At 49.9% G+C, this 19,860-nt stretch overlaps 1 protein-coding gene across 7 annotated transcripts in view; it reads right to left on the reverse strand.

Annotated features, from left to right (window-relative positions):
• Window positions 1-314: 314 nt before the first annotated feature.
• The window catches only part of LOC100120371 (calmodulin-binding transcription activator 2), a 52,778-nt gene continuing 33,232 nt past the window's right edge, over window positions 315-19,860 (reverse strand). For 4 of the 7 annotated variants that reach the window (XM_031927478.2, XM_016983716.3, XM_031927479.2 and 1 more), the window contains 11 exons: window positions 9,399-9,587; window positions 8,535-9,328; window positions 8,056-8,470; window positions 7,377-7,709; window positions 7,058-7,305; window positions 6,347-6,546; window positions 5,691-5,798; window positions 4,335-4,489; window positions 3,794-4,266; window positions 2,669-2,827; window positions 315-2,016 (listed from right to left, as the gene is read on the reverse strand). In XM_031927478.2, the coding sequence (XP_031783338.1) occupies window positions 1,869-2,016; window positions 2,669-2,827; window positions 3,794-4,266; window positions 4,335-4,489; window positions 5,691-5,798; window positions 6,347-6,546; window positions 7,058-7,305; window positions 7,377-7,709; window positions 8,056-8,470; window positions 8,535-9,328; window positions 9,399-9,587 (3,222 nt within the window). In that variant the 3' untranslated portion in view covers window positions 315-1,868. Of the gene's footprint in view, window positions 2,017-2,529; window positions 2,555-2,668; window positions 2,828-3,793; window positions 4,267-4,334; window positions 4,490-5,690; window positions 5,799-6,346; window positions 6,547-7,057; window positions 7,306-7,376; window positions 7,710-8,055; window positions 8,471-8,534; window positions 9,329-9,398; window positions 9,588-19,860 lie in introns of all 7 variants that reach the window. The other 3 variants (XM_031927480.2, XM_016983715.3, XM_031927481.2) reach the window with 3 other exon arrangements.

Here is a 19,860-nt window from a genome sequence, read left to right on the forward strand (position 1 = left end):
TACACAGGCGAAATGGACGATTTTTGTATATTCGCGTGATGCGACCCCCTCGCCGCCTCTAAAGTCGCGCGCAGTAAAAAAGGATGAGCTCGCGGCGGTTCGTGCATTGTTCTTTCTTCCAACTATATAATATTACATTATGTAAGAAATTTTTTGCCGGTTTAACAGCGCGGGATTCTTTTCATCTACACGTAAGCACTTGAATTATCGAAAGTCATTATTTTTATATACTGAAAATAGCTCCTGTACAGAGGTTGAATTGTCATCAGCAGCACTGAACCGCGTGAGTGTACTAGTAAACTTTTTCTTTTTTCTTATACCGAACGCTCGCCGTTAGCTCGTGTATCACACTCTCGCCAGAGGTAAAGAGTACGAAAGCGACAATTTTCCCGTTCTCTAGCTCGCGGTCTTATATACGTTACAACTAGAAACGAAAAAAAATACTTTATGCTTCTCATCTCTTTTATAAGACCCTCGTGGTGTGTCACGAGGACGCACCGCAAATCTTTGTAACACACAGTAACGAAATATACATAGATAAATCGCTCTTTGAATTTCAACAATCGAACAATGTATAATAAACGCTTAAAGTATAATCGTACGCTAAGATAACGGTTAAAAACTATCGTACAATGCCAACTGCATTATATCGGATAAACGCACGTATATAGATGCATGGACGTAAAAAAGAAACGTATCATTTACATAATAAAGCGCCGTATACAATACGGCTCGACGACACTGGATCGAAGTATAGAAAAGAAGAAGAAAACAACTATCCAGAGCTCGGCTTAAAATCGTATACGCAAACGAGCCACGAAAGACAAGAAAATCATAATTGTACAAAAGACTCGCAACAGTGGTGGATCTTTCGCCCCATGCGCAGGACTCACTGCCGTCGCCTCGCTCTCTGCGTGTGTCTCGACTCGCAAACCGCTTACATCTCTGAGTTATCTACATTATTTTGTTAAATCTCCTTTGTCGAGTTATTACAAAAGTGCGCGCTATAATAATCTACACGGCTTTCGATGAGCTCGATTATAAAGCTTTGAGAGAGAGAGAGAGAGAGAGAGAGAGAGAGAGAGAGAGAGAGAGAGAGAGAGAGAGAGAGAGAGATTAAGATTTCTGCGAATTTAGCCTTGTACGAGAAGCGACGCTATCGCTCTATACGAGAAAGTGAGATGTGTGTGTATCAACGTGAAAAAAGAAACTATGTCGTGAGAAAGAGAGATAGACGGTGCAAGTGTGTGTGTGCAGTGTATACGAAAAGAATTACACGCGTCAACGCGACTGGCGCGCGACGTCCTCCTGCTCCTCCAAGTGACTAAATTTTTTTCAGGTACTCGATTACGCTGTACTATACGCTCACGCGCATATCGTACACCTAACTACTTAAAGAATACAATCAATAACAAATCGCGCCTCCTCTACGGCGCGAGTCTCTTCCTTTGTCTTTTTTTTTTCTTCTACATCGTCGTCGTCGTCGTTTTATAAAAAGGAACTTTTGGCGATCGCCGACAAAAGTTGATAATAACCTACACCTACACCTTGCTGCACTTTCGTTTATAGAAAAATATTGATAAGAGTAGTCGGGGGATGCGAGCGGGGCGAAAGGTGCATATCTGCAGCCTGCGAGCGGATAGTACGAAGAAAAATCGTGTAAGCTGAATCGTTATACTCCAGAATCGGTATCGCATAATAGAGTCACAATCGATCGATCATCAGAGAGCGAGAGCTGCACGCGCTGGGAAGAGCATAAGAGCTTTGGAGAATCTACGGCTAAGTGCGCCCGGCAGCGGTTTGCCTGCGCATGGCCGATGATAGCTCGAGGATGTCCTGGTGAAGTTGATGGTGCGGCTGGCAGTTGACTAGGTCGGCTCGGGACAGTTGCCGGCTGCCAGGCTGGCACCTGGGCTAGATGAGTGCGAGCTTGGGGGGACAGCAGCCACCCTGGAAGTGCCCGGCTGGACCGCTTGCCTCCCGCTCGCGCTTGCGACGGCCCTGGCGTTCTGCAGTCTGTCAACAGAGACACGTGCGCCTTCGCTTTAGTACATATAATCGTCTGATTCGAGATTTATCGATCCCGATGTACACGTATATATAAAAGAGTACACGAAATTGGCGCAAGAACCGGTGGTGCACAGGAGCAGCTCGATTGAAATTCAACGAAAAAGCCGAATTAGCTTCTTTTTCTTCGGTACTTCCGAGCGCGGCGAATTTCCGCCGAGGCTGTGTGTGTGTGTGTGTTCGTGCGATATTATTTCCGTGCAGATCGGCGAGAGATGGAACGTAATTTTAAGCACCACGCGATACGTGACTTACGGCTATCTGGCATTCTCTCCCGTGGCACGTGTTTCTTTTTTGCTTCTCCCGAGACAGAGAGAGAGAGAGAGAGAGAGAGAGAGAGAGAGAGAGAGAGAGAGAGAGCTGTTATTATCATCAGCTGCTGTTTTTCGTTTAGTACACAGCTACTACAATCGCGAGTTACACACTAACTGACGTGCAGTACTACGTGATTCTTATACTCACCGGTCGCGAGTCGTCCCATGACAGGCTGCGATGATAGATGGGGAGAAACGAGAGGTTAGTGTGTTAGTTGAATTAGAGAAATACTTATACGTACGTTAGTAAAATATATACCAAGCACAAGATAGAAGAAAAAACTCACTTGATTTTTGATTGCCGCATAAACTGCTGGATCTTCCTTGCAGCCTGATGTGCCGCTTGTTGGTGTACCGCCTGCTGTCTGGCACTGGTCGCCGATCCAGGCCTCGATCGGTAGTTCCTGTAGTTGCTCTGGATCACCATCGCGGCCTTGGTCGCTTGCCTAAGAAGAAAGCCACGCGAGAAACTTCAATAATTTATCCCAATTGGCTGATGATTACGGGCGCGATTAATTTCCATGAAAGGCCGCCGCCGTCGCCGCCGACGATACATCAGCCGATTCCCTCGGCGGCGGCGGCGGCCAAAACAAAGGCGAAGAAAAGCCAAGGCGCTAAGCAGACAGGCGGCCCGCGTTTCATTTCGCGCAACAACGAGCAGCAGCCGCACGCGGAAGACGAATCTTCTCCTCTCTCTCAGGGCTGCACCGAAAGTCGTATTAATTTAATGCCAGCTTAATTTCGTATTCGGCCCGTCGCGGGCAAGAAACGACGAAGCAAGTCCCCGCAAAGTTTCCGAATTATTTACGATGGCAATTAAAAGTTCAACGCCGGACTAGACTCTACTCTTTCTCTCTCTCTCTCTCTCTTTCACTCGCGTATAGGCCCTCGGTTATACGTAGAGGCGCCGCAGCAGCGCCGTCGGATCGTTAACTCGGAGCACGCTACATCGTATAATCGTGACTTATTTCGAGGGAGAGAGAGAGAGAGAGAGAGACTCGTTCGAATAACTGATGATCTCGCGCGGCCGTGTATATTAAACGGGAGAGAGTCTTGCGCGCTGCATTGTTCGATTATGAGTAATTATCGCGACGGAGTTATATATTGTTGACCCTCTTACAAACTCGGGCAAGTTTCAGAGGCCGATATTTTTAAGAGCTTTTTATCGCGCGCCGGATTCCCACTTTACTTTATTTCCCATCTTCCGCGGCTTCTACTACTTGCTCATCGTTTTCTGATTTTATCAGCCGCGTATACAAGTATATACCAAGCCTCGTAATTACCTCGGCTCAATTTTTGCCGAGAGAGCGAGTTATGCCGAAATTAGATCTACTTTTCATCGCCGCGGAATATTACACGACGAGGGATGCCGATCGTTCGCGTGTGTGTCGTGAATTATACAAGACGCCCACCTGTGATAAGCGTACTGCTTGTGCCGCCGATAATACTGCTGGATGAGCACGGCCGCGTGTCTCTCGGCCTCCTCCTGCCTCTGCCTGCCCTTGTAGCTCCTGTAAGCCTTCTGGATCATCCTGGCGGCTTGGTAGAGCTCCCTCTGCTCCCGATCCGAGAGGGTCAGCCTGCTGAGATCGGCTTCGCCCTCGGACTGCTGCTGCTGCTGGGAGCCGTTGCTGGCGGCGATGGCGGCGCTACCTATGATCTTGTCGGTCGAGCAGTTGCTGCTACCGGCGCCGTTGTCCAGCTGAAGCTGGAGCTGGAGGAAGTCGCAGAAGTCGGCCGTGGTCGGGGGTGGCGAGGGCGAGTCAGGAGTCAGGCAGCTGCTGGACGGCGAGGAGGGCGAGGCCTCAGCGTCCGCGTCGGAGACGGAGGCCGCGCCGCCACTGCACTCGCGGTACGAGTCGAACAGCTCGCCGCTGTCTAATGGCTGGAATAACGATCTCGGTTTAGTTTATCGGTCATGTATAACGAGATTTACAAGTCGAGCGCTCTCACCATTTGCTCCATCAAGGCATCCTCGAGTGGCGGCAACGGCGGTGGCGGCGGTGGCGAGGACGGAGACGGGGGGTCACATTGCTCTCTCTTGATCCTCTCGGGCAGAGCGGCTATAATTTGCTCGGCCAAGGTCAAGACCCTCGCATCCTCCTCCCCTACAAACAAGCAATCAGTTGCCTAGCCGAACTCGCACAACTCCTGATCCTCTCGCACAACGCGACACGTGCTTTTGATGCAAACACGCACATCGATTGACAACAGAGATTATATGTATATATGATTGTAATAATGTAATAGTATATAGGGAGGGTATACAAAAGCGCGACTCGTCTCGATACGTGGGATGTAAAACACATCTATGAAACACTGAACATCACACAACATCGAATTCGCTGCAGGTCCCCCAGATCAGCTGCTCCTGTGTCGCGCAATAATACAACATACACACCTGCACAGTCATTCAACACTCAATCGCAGTCTATAATGCAGTAGAAACAAGGAAAGCAGTACAGGCGAGGAGTGTAGGACACAGGAAAATCCTTAATTGACTGGTCCGAAGTGACGCGGGTCATGTGTGTTACGTCCGCGCCAGTGGCAGTAACGGGGACAGTAGGAGCTGGATAAGAGCTTTACACGTGTACGTAGCTGGTGTATACATGGAAGGAGCGAGGCTTTGAGAGCGACGGACGGACGGACGGACGACGTGAATGCCGGAGCCATTCCGCTGCCCCGGCAGCGATAATGTAGAGCCGAGACGTTCGGTGTCACGCACGAGTACGTATATATATATCAATCAATGCTAAGACCAAGACGTAGAGCTTACCAAGGCCAAGCAACACCGAACCACACACAAGCTGCTACTGCTGCTGGGCTTTCTCTCTCTCGGTATAGTGCTAAATCTTAGGCCCGCGCATTAATCACAGTGCTAAAACACACACACACACACACACACACACACACTTAGTGAGATAGATAGAGAGAGAGAGACCAAGATTCGCGTCGTTGTCTCGTCTCGCCATTAATATGGATGCTAGCTCCTGTCGCTGCTTTCATTCGAGCTTGAGATATTACCGACTACCGACGGCTCTACTATACATATAGCCACTCCACAGCTGATAAGAGTATACACGTGCTTCTTCCACATATAGATATATGTATAGAGAGAGAGAAAGATACACACTCTTTGTATTATTGCAGAGAGAAGAATTTACGTGTGTTAGTGCGAGATAGAGAGAGGTACATAGTCAGATCGCAGGCAAACAAACAAACAGCACAGCAATAATGTACACATGTAATAACACACACAGAGTTAAAGAACAGAGCAATTCGGGCGAGACAGAGAGATTAGGTACGGACCTACGGACTCCGGGGGACTAGGGCAGCTATCCATGCCCTGCTGGCCGAGGCCCAACGACGAATCGTCGTCCTGCAGCAGCTCCATATTGTCCAGGAGCGGCGAGCCACCTGCGTAGTTTGGGTTTTATTTTTTTTTTCCTTTCTTATTGGAAGATCGAGAGTCCGATCATCGGGGGAAAAAATTATAGTGCGCCGAGGGCTCTATACGATATACTCGAATACGTAATGGAATACAGCGAGCTACTTTAGCATAGAGGCATAACTACTACTTGATCTTACGTTATTTCTAGACACGGGTCGAGGGAGCGAGTGTGACTAGCTTTTATACGCTTAGAGTCTCTGATGGTACTGATTTGTTCGCAAGGATCGACAGAAACCGAGTGCGCAGGAACAGCGATTACGATCGTCGCTTTTCCTGTAAACCATAAACTGCACCAGCAGAGAATCTCAAAAAAATAACAATGATATAGTGTACACACAGAACGCAAAGATAGATACGGAGAGTGTGTACACGCCCTTCTGTTGAACAGCAGAGGCGTACACCGCGCCGGAGAGAGAAAAAAAGTCAAGGAGGTGGTGGTTAAACACAAAAGATTAATAATAAATACACAGAGAGAAGAAGAAAGAAAAAAATAATAAAATGAACGAGAACTAACAGAGAGCCAGATCGAGACCGCTGTCTTGGGAAGGCCTCCTAGGGCTCGGGCTGGCCGGTCTCAAGAAGAGCCTCTCGTCTTGCCGGCGAGCTTCCAAGCGATTCAGCTCTTCGGCGATAAGCGTGTGGCCGTTCTCCGCGGCGAGCTCGGTCGCGCTCCTGTTCTGACAATCTCGCACGCGCAGCGCCATCGCATTCCATCTACGACAAACCAGACAGAAAAGAGAAAAACCCTTTTTTTTAGCTGCTCTCTGCTCTCTGCCCGCTAGTCATCATCATCATCATCATCATCATCATCGCGGCACTCTCTGCGTCGGCACTTTTGTCATGCCACTTGCGCGCGCTTGCCTTTCCCATTTTCTCATCATCAGCCTTTTTGCGCTCGACCTTCTTTTATCGTTCTCTGCGATCGGCAAGTGTGTGTGACAAAAGGCGGAGTCGACCGACTGGTTTCGAACTCGTGTCTTCGTCTATATCGAAAGCAGTTTCGGAGAAGCGCAGAGGTTTCGCCTTCGAGCGGCCGCATTGGTACGTAATTACCGGTGTGAACTTGTTGCCGGTTGGCCGTTCTCCAGTTACAGCCGGCTATCGAAATCGTAACTCGAGTATTCACGCTTTCGACAACCCATAGCTCGAAGGAAAGCCTCTGCTGCTCCGAAAGGAAAAAAATCCCCGACCAGATGTAGAAGCCGCCAAGGCAGTGTGGCCTCACCGGTAGAGGATCCTCGCGGTGTCGGCGTGTCCAGCGGCGCAGGCCCAGGCTAGCGGCGTCAGACCTGCGGCGTCCTGCCTCAGCGCGTCCACCTCGGCGTCCAGCACACTGCTGGGGTTCTCGGCGCGCCAGTGCAGCAGCGCGCAGGCCAGTCGGGAGTAGCCCAGACCCGCCGCCAGGTGCAGCAGCGTTGGCCCGCCGGACTGCAGGGGCTCCGCGCCGGTGCGCCAGGGTCTCACCACCGCGTCCTGGGAAAATTAATCGAAAATTTTGTTACAGGATGATTCAGCTGGCTAAACGCTGAGAAATGAGAAATTACCTGACAGTAGGCGACGAGCCTCTCCTCGAGATGCGCGGCCGGCGAGGGTGGCCCTGGTCCCTGGAGCCTGGTCTCAACGTCGGCCAGTCGATCGAGCAGAGCCTTCTCGGGACTAGGTTCGCTCTGGGGCGGCCTGCGGTACTCGAAGGCGACGCTGTCCGAGACGACGAAGCCGTCGCAGGCGACCTGCAGCGAGGCGACCCCCGCCGCGTGCGCCGGACACCTGCAGCGCAACACCCCCGGCTGCACGAGACAGGCCTCCACCGGCTCGCCGTCGAACAGGATCGAGTAGGACTGCGAAGCGCCGCCCGTCCACGGCCCCGCCACCAGCACCTGTCGTCGTTTTTTGGATTTAATTTTTCTTCCGATCGTCGACACGGACGACAAATTCGAAGAGGGTTAGAGGTATATTAGAGGTTACGAATGGGCCGTATAACATGTAGCTGGAATTTACTCGCGCGTGTAACGAGAGCAGCGCGGGGCCGATAACGTACAGCGCCGTCGAAAGAAAGTCGAAAATGGCCGGCTTTAACGAAATTAACGAGCGGCCGTTAATCATCGAGTTGCCGATAATTACCACCGCGGCGGCAGACTAATGCGCGCATTACGATCTCTTGCAAATTGTTTTCCGCGCGTAATAACTCACCGCGAGCGCGAAACATATAATTATACAACGTGCCTTGACGCCGCCCTCGGTGTAGCTCCACTCGGGGCTGTACTCGGCGATGTGGACGGGAGCGGTCGGGTGGCAGCCGTGTCCGGGCTCGGCGCTCTCGGGGGGGCTGATCCGCACGCTACTATCAGTCTTGTGGTTGCTCTCGGCCTCGTTAGCCGCGGCCTCGAAGTCGTGCAGCTCCGGCAGGTCGCTGAACATGTCGAAAGCGTCGAGGTTCACCAGCACGTCGTCCGTCGAGTCGATGAAGTCCATCGGATTGATGATGCTGTTGTCGGCCGGCGAGGGCGACGGCGATGGGTGCACCATGTTCGCCGACAGCGTGCGCTGGATGTCCTCCTGGCTCAAGTCCAGCGTCTCCACGAAGTCGGCCACGACCGCCGACTGCTGCGAGCCCGAGCAGTCGGACGCGATGCCGGTTCTGTGGATCGACGTAGCGAAAGTTTTGAACTTGGTGCGTTTGGATACAGGCGGATGATACGTACCCGTGACTAGGGTCCTTGGAGTCGATCTCGTGCTGCTGCTGCTGCTGCTGCGTCTGCTGCTCGCGATCGACGCTGGTCTGCTGCTGCACGACGTGTTGCTGCTGTTGATCCGTCACTTGCTGCATCTCCACCTGCTGGTTCTGACTCTGCTGCTGCTGTTGGCTCTGCGCTTGCTGTTGCTGGACCTGCTGCTGCTGCTGCTGCTGCTGCTGGTGATGATATGGCTGACTGTTGAGTATGAGAAGGCCGCCGCCGCCCTGGATCTGTTGCAAACTTAAAACTAGCGGAGCCGGCTGCTGGCCCTGAGTCGAGTGGGAATGTCTCGAGTAAACCCGCGGAGTGGTCGAGGCCGTCGTGCTCGGCTGTTGACCTCCGGTAGTCGAAGAGACCTGATTGTCGGGTGTGAGCCTCCTCGGCGCGAGCTGGGCTGCCGCGCTCGAGTTGACGGCGCTGGCCCTCTGCCTATCCAGCAGCTGGGAGACGATCATGTCGACGGGGTGCTGGCTCGGGTGGCCGGGTCCGAGGCCGATTCCCGGATCGACCTCGTCGCCGCCGAGGAACATCGGCCTGAGCTGCGAGGCCAGCTCGTCGCGCGTCCACTCCTTCTTGTCGGGCGGCAGAGCGAGACAGGGCGGCAAAGCCGCGAGCTTGGCGTCGCCGTCCGGATAGGGCACGTTCAGGTAGTGCACCAGCACCACGTCCGGGTTCTGCAGCAGCCAGTAGCAGCGCCGGTGGAACGTCGGCAGGATCGCCGAGTGCACGTAGCAGCCGTAGATGCACTCCACGCCCTGGACCTGTGCGAGCACGAGTGTTTTAGGGATCCGGTACAGCATTCAGAATCGTTAGTATCAATATTCCGCGCACCTTCAGCTTCATGTGATCTTCCCTTGTGGTCTTGCCGTCCTTTCGCTTCTTCCAGCAGTAGCCGTCCCGTCGATAGCGGACCTTCTTCCTCGAGTAGAGCAGCATCGAGCCGCTCCTGGGTCGCACCTTCACCTCCCGACTCTGCCATTCTGCGTGACGCTGAAAGCTTATTAGGATCGCCGCGATCTCCTGCAACGCCATGAATTTCGCTTTTCAAAACCTATTCTGCTCACTCTCGTTATATTATTGTTATTATTATTGACATCGCGCGATCGCGATCTCGTTAGCGTGCGTCGCGATAACTCAATCGCGCGAATTAATCCTCTCTCCGGGATAATTTATTCCTCGACATGCACGCGCCGGGTGGGCATCAGCCTTGGAAAAATCGATTTTTCTCTTATTCCGTGATTCCGCTATAAATACGAGCGTTACAGCGAGCCCTCGACGGGAATAAATACACTCCGTCGAAATTAGCAGCGCTTTAAGCCGTTCCCTCCAAGGATTTCTTCGAGCACTCGACGCTCTTCTCCTCGAGATAACACGAGGCCGACTTCTTCATCCTCCCTTTTCTCCGTATTTTTTTTTCTCTCTCAAGAGAGAGAGATTCGCTTGGTGAGCGACTGGCTCGAGTGCCAAAGCGCACGTGGGCCGAAATTACGATGCCGAGCGCGTCCCTCCGACGGCGGCGGCGCGATAGGCATTGGTCCACGTGACTCGAGTCGAACGACAGTCGAGGAAGAGCAGCGAAATAAAAGGGGATCTGTGTGGCGGAGGAAACGCGCCGCTGACGGGGATGAATTTTCGAAAAAAGCGCCCTGTAACCTACTTGCTCCGCGGGAAGTTTAAGATCGCGATCTATTGTGCCAGCGTTGTAGTATGTACTACGATAAGGCCGCGGCAAAAGGGAGAAGAATAAATAGAGGGACGAGATAACAAAGGGTTATACGGTTGAAAAAGCCAGACAAATACGAGGCAAAGATTCATCGATCTATTTTGATTTATTCGGTATAGCAGCGGGAATCAAACTGACCCTGCAGCCGTGCACGGATTCAAAAGTTAAAATACCGGCCGAGTTATTATACGGACGATTTGCCGTGATTTAGCGCTCGCCTTCGAAGACAAGGCCGCGGCGAGTAAAAAGCTATACGAGCGGATGTAGAGAGCAGAGACATGTCGAGAGGGAGAAACGCGGAGCGCGAAATAAATAGAATAAGAGAGAGAGAGAGGTCTAGAGAATTCGGCGAGTGCAAGCTCTCGACGCCGCCGTATTGATTGGCCGGAGCCGCGAGGGGAGAGGGAGGATGCAACCCTGAGAGGATCTCTCTCTCTCTCTCTCTCTCTCTCTCTCTCTCTCTCTCTCTCTCTCCACCTACACACCGGGGAGTCTTATCGTTTCATTCATGCCGTCGCTCGTCGCGGAATATGATCCCGCACTGCCGAGTACCGGAGGAAAGTTTTTAATTCCATTGCAGCCGCCGCATCCCTTTTTCCAACCGGGTTATATTTGCGGTGATATATCCTAAAGACCAACCGTAAGTCTCTCTTGATTAATTTGCCGAGAGCAGTCGAAAAAAAAATATAATTTACTCGCCCTAAGAGCTAAAACGCGCGGCGGCGCACGTTTCGGCGCAACTTTCCACTTGACTTTCATGTCGATGCATCGCGCGCGAATTATTACGTGTAGCTACACAGCCGTATTTGGACATGCAAATGCCGCCAGGCCCGCTCGTTATTTACATACATTAAGTGCGCTTTTTTTCCACAGCCGCGAGCGCTATTAGCTTCAATAAAATTTTTTCAGCCCGACTATTCTGCCTCTGCCGGCAAAACATGTAAATTATTTTACGACTTGTGCTATCGAGTCGAAGAAAACGCTGGCGTAAGAAAAAACTGATACGACTCGGTACGTAGAGTGTATAACTATGTACTCCTTTGTTACCGTCGGACACAGAGAGCGGGACAAAGAGAAGACAAAGGGCGACTGTTTTACTTCGCGATGTACCGGAGGGCCTCGGCGGCTTTATTTCAAGCTAATTAAAGGGCCGCCTTTGACTCTAACAAGTCTCTTGTGCCTACTTTGCAGCTCTCCCTCTCTGCACAGCTGCGGCGGATTCGCCCGCGAACAATTGATTTTTCAAACGGAATAAACACGCGCTTTTTCGCGCGTGTATTAATTCGTAAAATATACTCTGCGAACGAGAGCGATAAATTGGATTTTTCCCGCGCGGGGTCATCGCAGCGAAGCCGCTTTTAATCGCATTACTCGCTCTCTCGATCGCGAAAATACATCGCGTTGAAAATTTTTCGCGATCGAGCCGAGAGAGAGAGAGAGAGAGAGAGAGAGAGAGAGAGAGAGAGAGAGAGAGCAATCGACTGGTAAGTATTTGTTTCGTCCGCGCGTTAATCTGAAATAATTCGTTTCATTTATTCTCCATGATAACTCGCGCGAGCTATAGCTGGACAAGAATCTCGAGGCCGAGATAAAAATGAAAGCATCATCGCTTTATATACGACCGGGCGAACAATCGAAATGATTAACCAAAGTGTCCGGATAAATCGCCCGACTGAATGGGCCAATTCTCCCGGGGAGAGGGGTGAGAAACTCATTGCGCTCTCCCTCGGCACCTGGCGCGGAGGTATAAAAAGTCCTCTCTAAGTCATTCGCCGCGTGAGAGAGAGAATCAGAGCTTTTTTTCCACCAGCAACGACCCGCTCCATTTACCGCGAGCGGTGAGCTTGGCCCTCTCGCATATACATCTTTATTCACTTTCCTTCTCAGCTGGAGCTGCAGCTGCATCTAATAAAGGACGCGCGCGAGGATAGGGCTTCGAACTTTTCCGGCCATCGCTCAGCTCTCGTCGTACCTGCGCAGCCTGAGAGGATTTTCACTATTATCAGAATTCCGGGATCTTCATAAAGCTCCGCGCAAGCGCGATTTACTCTGAGAAAGAGAGAGAAGTAAGGAGCTGTCCTTCAGCGAGGAGAGCTCAGGCTGTCGAGAGTCTGGGACGTCAGGATGATGGAAGGAGATATTTTCGAGCGGATTTATAACGCGCTCTTTTCTCTGCCTCTAAGAGCTAAGCGAGATATAGATGTATACTTTTAATGCGCGAGAAAGAAATTTCGTTTTTTTTTTTTATTGTTTCTCCTCGCGAAAATACGTTATACAGAAGAGGGAGAAAAAAACGTTATATGGGATCCGGTAGATTTGCAAGAACGCGAAGGAAGATTGCGCGAGACAGCCGCGCGAGATTTTCCATCGCGTCGACGGCTTTCCGCTGAAATACATTTCACCCGATGCGTTTCCGAACGATTGTCGGGGGCTTCACCGCCGCGGGAAACGTTTACCGCGCGAAATACTCGATTTCACGCGACGCTTTTCGTCTCCAGCTTTATACACCTATATACTTCTTGTTTTTCATTTTTCGGAATATCTCACCCACACATGCTCGCGTTAACGTCACACACATATACAGTCGATTGATTTTCGGGCAAAGCGCGCGCGACTTGCGGTGAAAAAGTATATACGCCCGCGCGCGCGCGACGACACATGCCGGTTTGATCGATGAACCAATTTCGAGAGAGTTGAAGGGTTGAGAGAACTTTCTTCCTGCCACACGCGCGCGCGCTTGGACGGGGAGAGAAAAAATGCCCGCGTGCAAAGTTGCCGAAGTGCGATTTTTATTCGAATTGCAAATGCCCCTCGTCGAGTACTTGCGGAAATTTAAATGTAAATCATTCGCGCACACGTATACACAGAGAAAAGGTGACTCGGCGAAACGGTTACTCGTGCGTTAATAAAATTACGCCAATTTGTGTCTACGTAGCCGCGCGTGAGTGTAGGTATAGTCCAGGAAGAATTCTTTTCCGGGTGAAATAGGGCATGAAGGAAAGAAATTGTCGGAGAGAGAGAGGAAAGAATTCGCCAGCCCTTCTCCCCAGCATCGGCTTTCTTTATTCCCAGGCAGTCAAAGCGCCCGCCGCCTCTTGCAATTCCCAGAACATTCCGAACGTGGTTTGGATGTAAATATCTTCTTTTCCGAGCCGGGACGCAGAAATTACAGCCCACGACGGCCTGACGTATATGCGCGGATGTCAACGTCGAGCGACGACGAGGTCTTCTATATCTGCGTGTATGAATCTGCCGTTTATTTTTTCATTTTTTCTTTACGATGAGGCTCGTAAAGCTCAAACGCGCGACTGTGTAGGTAATTTCCTCTTTTGAAAAGCGAGCGATATCGATCGGCAGGAGGAGTGAGAGAGAACTTCATTAGCGAGATGAGAAAGTTAACGAGGGATTGTTTGAGTCAACCGTACGGCTTAGCTCTCTCTCTCTCTCTCTCTCTCTCTCTCTCTCTCTCTCTCTCTCTCTCTCTCTCTCTCTCCCCTGCAACATTCGACTGAAACCATCTATTGCCTCATTCAAAGTTGCCCTATTCGACTACCTCTTAAATAATTAATTAGATCGAGCTTTAAACTGTTAACTAGTGTTTGGCATTAGCGAGTAATCAACTGTTAACTAGTGATTAGCACTCCGATAAATTGTGATCAATACCGCTTTAAGTAGCCCTAAGCACTTCGTTGTTAACTACGTTAGTATTTCAAACTTCTATCATAATTTGTTATATCTTGCGCAACATTGTTTTCCTATTGAAAGCATAGTATATACATCTATATTTATATATTGGTTTCTACTTTCTACTTTCATGCGTAAATTGTTTGTTATATTATAAAGTTTATTATTGTATCATTTATATGCACCCCGGCATACGGTTCTGATGGGCCTTGCCGGTAATAATAAGTTTTCAATCAATCAATCAATCTCTCTCTCTCTCTCTCTCTCTCTCTCTCTCTCGGGGAAGGATTAAGTTCCTTTTTTATTCTCCTCTCATTCCGAGAGGTGCTACTGCTGCTGAAATTCGTGTAGAATAGCCGGAAGTTATCCCGAGTGTTTAATCTTCCGGACGACGAGCTGAGTTGGAAAAGTCGAAAAATCGAGACTATGGAACTTCCCGATCGGCCTCTATTACTATTCCTCGAGATTACGAGCGCAAAGGTGCGCAGACACTCGTTCTTATCTAGTTTTTATTTCGCAACGTGCACAGCACAGCGTGTTTACTGATGAAAGCGCGATGCATACGACACGAGGTTAATAAAAAAGCTAGAGAAACTCCGCACCTGTTGTGTGCATGTGTGCAGTGCTGCAAGAAAAATCCGAGGGGCGATAGGTATTCGCGCGCGTAAAATCGCGAGCGAATTCTCGCCGGAGTGGCGGAAAAATTTTGCATTATTAAGGAAACAGCCCCTGGAACAATCGCTACCTCTCGACGACATTTTTCCCCGGGAGGCATTCCGGACGTGTCTCGGATATAAATATCGAGACGCGCAAAGGCGCAGCTGCCAAACGGTAGGACCTCCCTCTCGTTGCGCTGATTTACAACTGGTTAATTGATCATTTGCATTCGAGTCGCGAGGCGAACTTCGTCTTTTCCTCTTTTTTTGCTCACCTGTCCAATTAGGAAAAAACAGGGTGCCCTTCCGCGGAATTATATTTTCAGGCGCGTAAGGTCCGCAGAAACTTGAAATTCTGCAAGCTCCCCCGACGCGTTATACACTATATCGCGTGAAAAATTAAGAAACTGACTTTCTTACTCCTGTTTACGCGGGGGTTAATGTACATTAAAACTTCCTCGCGCGCTGTGAGCGAGCGGCTCAGTCTCGCAGAGCTGCCGAAGGAAAAAAATCAGGACGGCGCAGACTAGCTCGTTTCCCGCGGCGAATATATAGGACGAGTTGTACTTTCACTCAAATGAGCACTTGACCTAATAAAAATATTGTCATAGTAAAGCTGAATATTTAAAAACTCCTACTACGACGAGAGAAGCTGCAGCAGCAGCGACGCTGCAGCCACTTCGTCATCCGGGCTTATCCAAAACCGAAGAATTTCCCTATCCCGATTCAATCCTTTTCTCGCGAGTAGGAGGCCATTTCTCTGTAAGTGACTATCGCCTCTCTCTTTCGCGCAAAAGAGCAGCCGCGTCGGTTGGCTCGCGTCTGAGAGTGAAACTTCGCGCGGAGATTCGAAACGAGGGAGAGAGCTTTTGCAAGCGCCGCCAATCGGGAAAATAGGTCAGGAAATGCAGCCTCGGAGAGAAGGAGCTGAGATGGATATAGAAATTAGAGGTACCTTCCTCTCGTTACGTAAGGCGTTATTTTTCTATAACGGCAGCTCTCCTTGTAGACACTATGCGCGAGCTTGAATTTTTCGTGCGCGAAATATGCATCGCAGCTGCTGGAGGTGGGGGAGTCACGAAGAAGCGGCAAGAAATTCGCTAATTCACGTCCGCCGACTAAACGCTAAATCACTCGTGCGCGATGTGCAGGCGGGGAAGGAGAAAGTACTGCAGCGAAATTGCGACGGGAGAGAGAGAGAGAGAGAGAGAGAGAGAGAGAGAGAGAGAACGGCCCCGATCCTATCTTCAAATATGTACGTATATACGAATGCGAGCACACAGGGAAGAAATTTTGGAATTGTTTCGCTTGATCGATGCCGCGAGCGGCGCAGTTGAATTAGCCGCGTTTATTATGTTATGTGTATGCAGATTTCTCGCTTCTTTTCTCTCTCTCTCTCTCTCTCTCTCTCTCTCTCTCTCTCTCTCTCTCTCTCTCTCTCTCTCTCTCTCTCTCTCTCTCTCTCTCTCCGACGATTTCAACTTTCGCTCCGCCGCGATGTGCGTTTCGGGCCGCCTTCGTGCGATTATTATACAAGGAGCTGGCTATATGTAGTTCGGGAGAATTGTTATTTATGAGGCTCCACTACACCGGGACGTATTATGCAAATTAATTTTCGGCTGTAATGAATAGCAGAGGCATATAAGTGAGCCGGTGAGGAGGCCGGGCTCGTTTATTTTTCGCGGTTTCTGGGACTCGCGCATAATAATATTCCACGCCGCGATTAAGTACACGCGGTTCTTTTTCGAACTTTCTTATCGCGTTTGTACGAGATAAAATACAAGTTTCGTATACGCCTGATCGTTTAATCGGTTAATCGAGAATTAAACTAGTACAGCGGCGCGATTCTATCTCGTGAATCATCGCAGAGAAGATAAACGCAGCTCGTCGCTAGAAAATGATGACTGTTTGCGATTTGCGATGCGGCGCCGCTAAAATCGCATTATTCCCGATAGCCCCCGGCAATATTTGTCACCCTGTAATGACGCGAAAATTATACTATCCGCTAGATAATCGTAAACAACGATGATAATACACCCACTGCCGCGTGTACAGTGATTAACAAACTCACGTGCATATCGGAATTCAATATATCGCGCAATTTTAATCGAAGAGAAAAGCAGGGATTTTATCAGAGAGAAATACTATATAGACCACATTGTCGGGTTATGACTATAAGCTCGACGCGCGACGGCGGCGGCAGCGTCTTGTTCTCTCCTTATCTGGCCGATCTCAGCCCGAGAGTCGAGTATAGGATAAAACGGAATATGCCTTTCTCTCTGCCTCTCACTCCTGCGTATTTAGAGCGTCGGAGAGTGAGAGAGAAGGCTACACGGCGGTGGCGAAGCGTGCCAAAGCAATAGATTCCGCGACTCAGCTTCCGGGAGCCTTGAGGCGGTGGCAGCGGCGGCGTCTCTACGTCCCGAGCGTGAACCGGAAGTGATGTGTCCCGGGCGCTGATTTACGCGCGGGGCTTCGGGAAATCGGTAAATCCGCCCTTATAGCTTCCTACGCTCCTTATGTGCGCAAGTGCGAGTAGTTTACACGCAAAGTGCATTTCCATCCGCTCTAGGTTCTCTATACGTATACGCCTATACCTATACTCTCGCGCTATCTCAGGGCGTAAATGGGATCTCGCGATTTGTTACAATTAGCGCCGATCTGCGAAGTAGTGGGACGATTTGGCCAGGTACGCGCGCCGGCGCGTTTACGTGAAACAATCAGACGTCCCGCGCGCGGCACGAGTGTTATCAAAAGCTAGGACTCGTGGGCTGAAAATTGAAACTTCGCTACGATCGCGTAATTTTTACGAGCTGCACGCGAAACGATAAAACTGCGAAGACACTCGGATTAAAGAAGCCGACAGCTGACAGTTATCAGAGAGAGTGATATGTGTGTGTGTGTGACGCGCCCTCAAAAAACTGCAGATATCTCGAGTTCGGAAACTTTGACAGACCTTGTCCTTCATACAGCACCGACTGTTTTTCTCCGCTGGCTCGAATGACTAGAACTTTCGGATTTTTCAATTAAACCCGTCGCTCGGCGTAATGTACTGCCCGCGATCGAAGTAGTAGCAGAGAGAGAGAACAAATATTTTTCGCGGCGCGCAGATAGTTCGAAACCACCGGGATCGTAAACAGCGGAATGGCTCTGCGTGTGTGCTTCCGGAAGAGAATTTCCACAGCGAGCGAAAAATACCTTCGCGGAGGGGCGAATTTCAATTATAAACGCGTCGAATAATATATCGCGCCGAGGGAGGTGGAAAAAAACAAAGGAGCGTGTTTAGAGCGGGGAACCGCAAAATTCGCTGCTGCTGCTGCTGCTGCTGGCGAGTATAGGCTGCCTAAAAAATGTATATATCCGAAGCGGGTGAAGAATTTCCGAATGGAATTCTTTCGTTCGAGCCAGTGAGGGAGACGCCGCACCGTTTTTTTTCGAGAGAGAGAGCGGAATAAACCTTCCCTTTTCATTATTTCGATGCGGCTGGCCCAGTTTCGTCGGTTACACAGTGTGTGTGTGTGTATGCACACACACACGCTCGCAGCGGCCCTAATTACGCAGTCTCGACTAGCTCGAGGGAGAGAGGAAAAAGTGGAGTATTTTTCATGAGCCTTATGAAGCCGGCCTGTGATCTCGGCTACGTTTAGCCGAATGCGAGAACTGCCTTTTACACCTGCGGATCCGTCGGCTATATATATGGATTTCACAGCGACCGCGATAGGTTAAGTTGATTTTAATTCAGAGGGTGACCCAGATACGATCGCGTTGATTTTTTTCAGATTTCACAGTGATCAAATCGACGGCGCGAGAAGATTATCCGTGAACCGATTAGAGAAAAGTATATGTATACGCTCGTCTGACCGAACTCGGGCTCGACTACTGGCGGAGGGAACATTCCGCTTTGTTTAATACAAAGCCGAGAGAGCGAATATTGACCTCTGACATGAATATTAAAACGCGAGCCGCCGGGTATTCCGAAAATTTCGGTTAACATTGTAATCTATACAATATTTACGCGAAATCGATGAATATTAATATAAAGCGCGTTGTTTACCGCGGGTACGCCGCGGCCGATAAAAATTTTAATAGCCGCGCGTATTAAACTGAATTGTCCGATTATATTATGGTATGTCACTTATTTTACGCGAAAAGGCGTTAATACGATGGAGCGAAAAGTTTTTTTTTTTTAATCCCTCGCGCAATTTTTCTACGCTATCGATACGCGGTATTCACTCGAATTCGAATAAAACGTCGAAGCAGCACAGGCAGAGGGAGATAGTTTTCCCGCGTGATATTGTGTAACCCAACGACGAGCTAATGTCGATATGAAAGTCGAAAATACGACTCGACGAGATAACACTGACCGATGGCTATTCACGGTCGAGAAATTCATTCAGCGGTAGCAGTGAGATATATCGAACATCGAATGAAACACTGGCGAGTTTTATTCTGCACCGCAATGGCGCACGTCGGGGAAATGGATTTTCCTTTCGAGAAAAAATAAGAGAAGTACATCGAGCCGCGTTTATCAAAGTGTGGAAATATTACAGTCACATGAGAATCTAATAAGGGGATATGATAATTCGGCGTTTCCAATTTTCTTCGACTTTCCTTCCTTTTTCCCGCCGAGTTCGCCGCAGAGAAAATGAAGTTTCCAGGGGGAGACGATCGTAAGTCAGGGAAAGCTCGGGGGACTCGTTGATAGAGTTCGCGGCCAGAACATATGAAACCCCTTTTATGGCTCAGGAAAAATTGATCTAGTTTTACACTTCCCACCCTCCTTCTCTCTCTCTCTCTCTCTCTCTCCGGCTGCGGTTACGGATGGAAAATAAAGTGTGAATAAGCCTTAATTTTTCACACCTTCGCTCGATCTCGAGGCTTCCTCTTTTTTCTCTCTTTCTCACGGCGAGTAACGCTGCTCGAGGTCGAATAAAACCGGCTCTCCGATACATCAAAGTTTAAGCCCAAAGCCCGAGAGCGGAGCAGATCGCAATCGCTCTTTCTCGTGTAGCGGCCATTCGTCAAAAAATCCCCGCAGCCTTAGATCCGCCGCTAAAGTGTCTCCCCCGCGCGTCGTCGCCAATAAAACCTGAAGAAGGAGGCCAGCTTGGAAGAGGAAAAAAAAAGAACGAAGTAGCGGCCAAGACGATGACCGAAGCGGATAAAAGAGCAGAGCCAAGGCAATAAATCTCGGCCTGTGTGCGCAGCCCTCGCGAAATAATTTAAAGAA

Source organism: Nasonia vitripennis, chromosome 3 (genome assembly GCF_009193385.2).
Source record: "Nasonia vitripennis strain AsymCx chromosome 3, Nvit_psr_1.1, whole genome shotgun sequence".
NCBI lineage: Eukaryota > Metazoa > Arthropoda > Insecta > Hymenoptera > Pteromalidae > Nasonia > Nasonia vitripennis.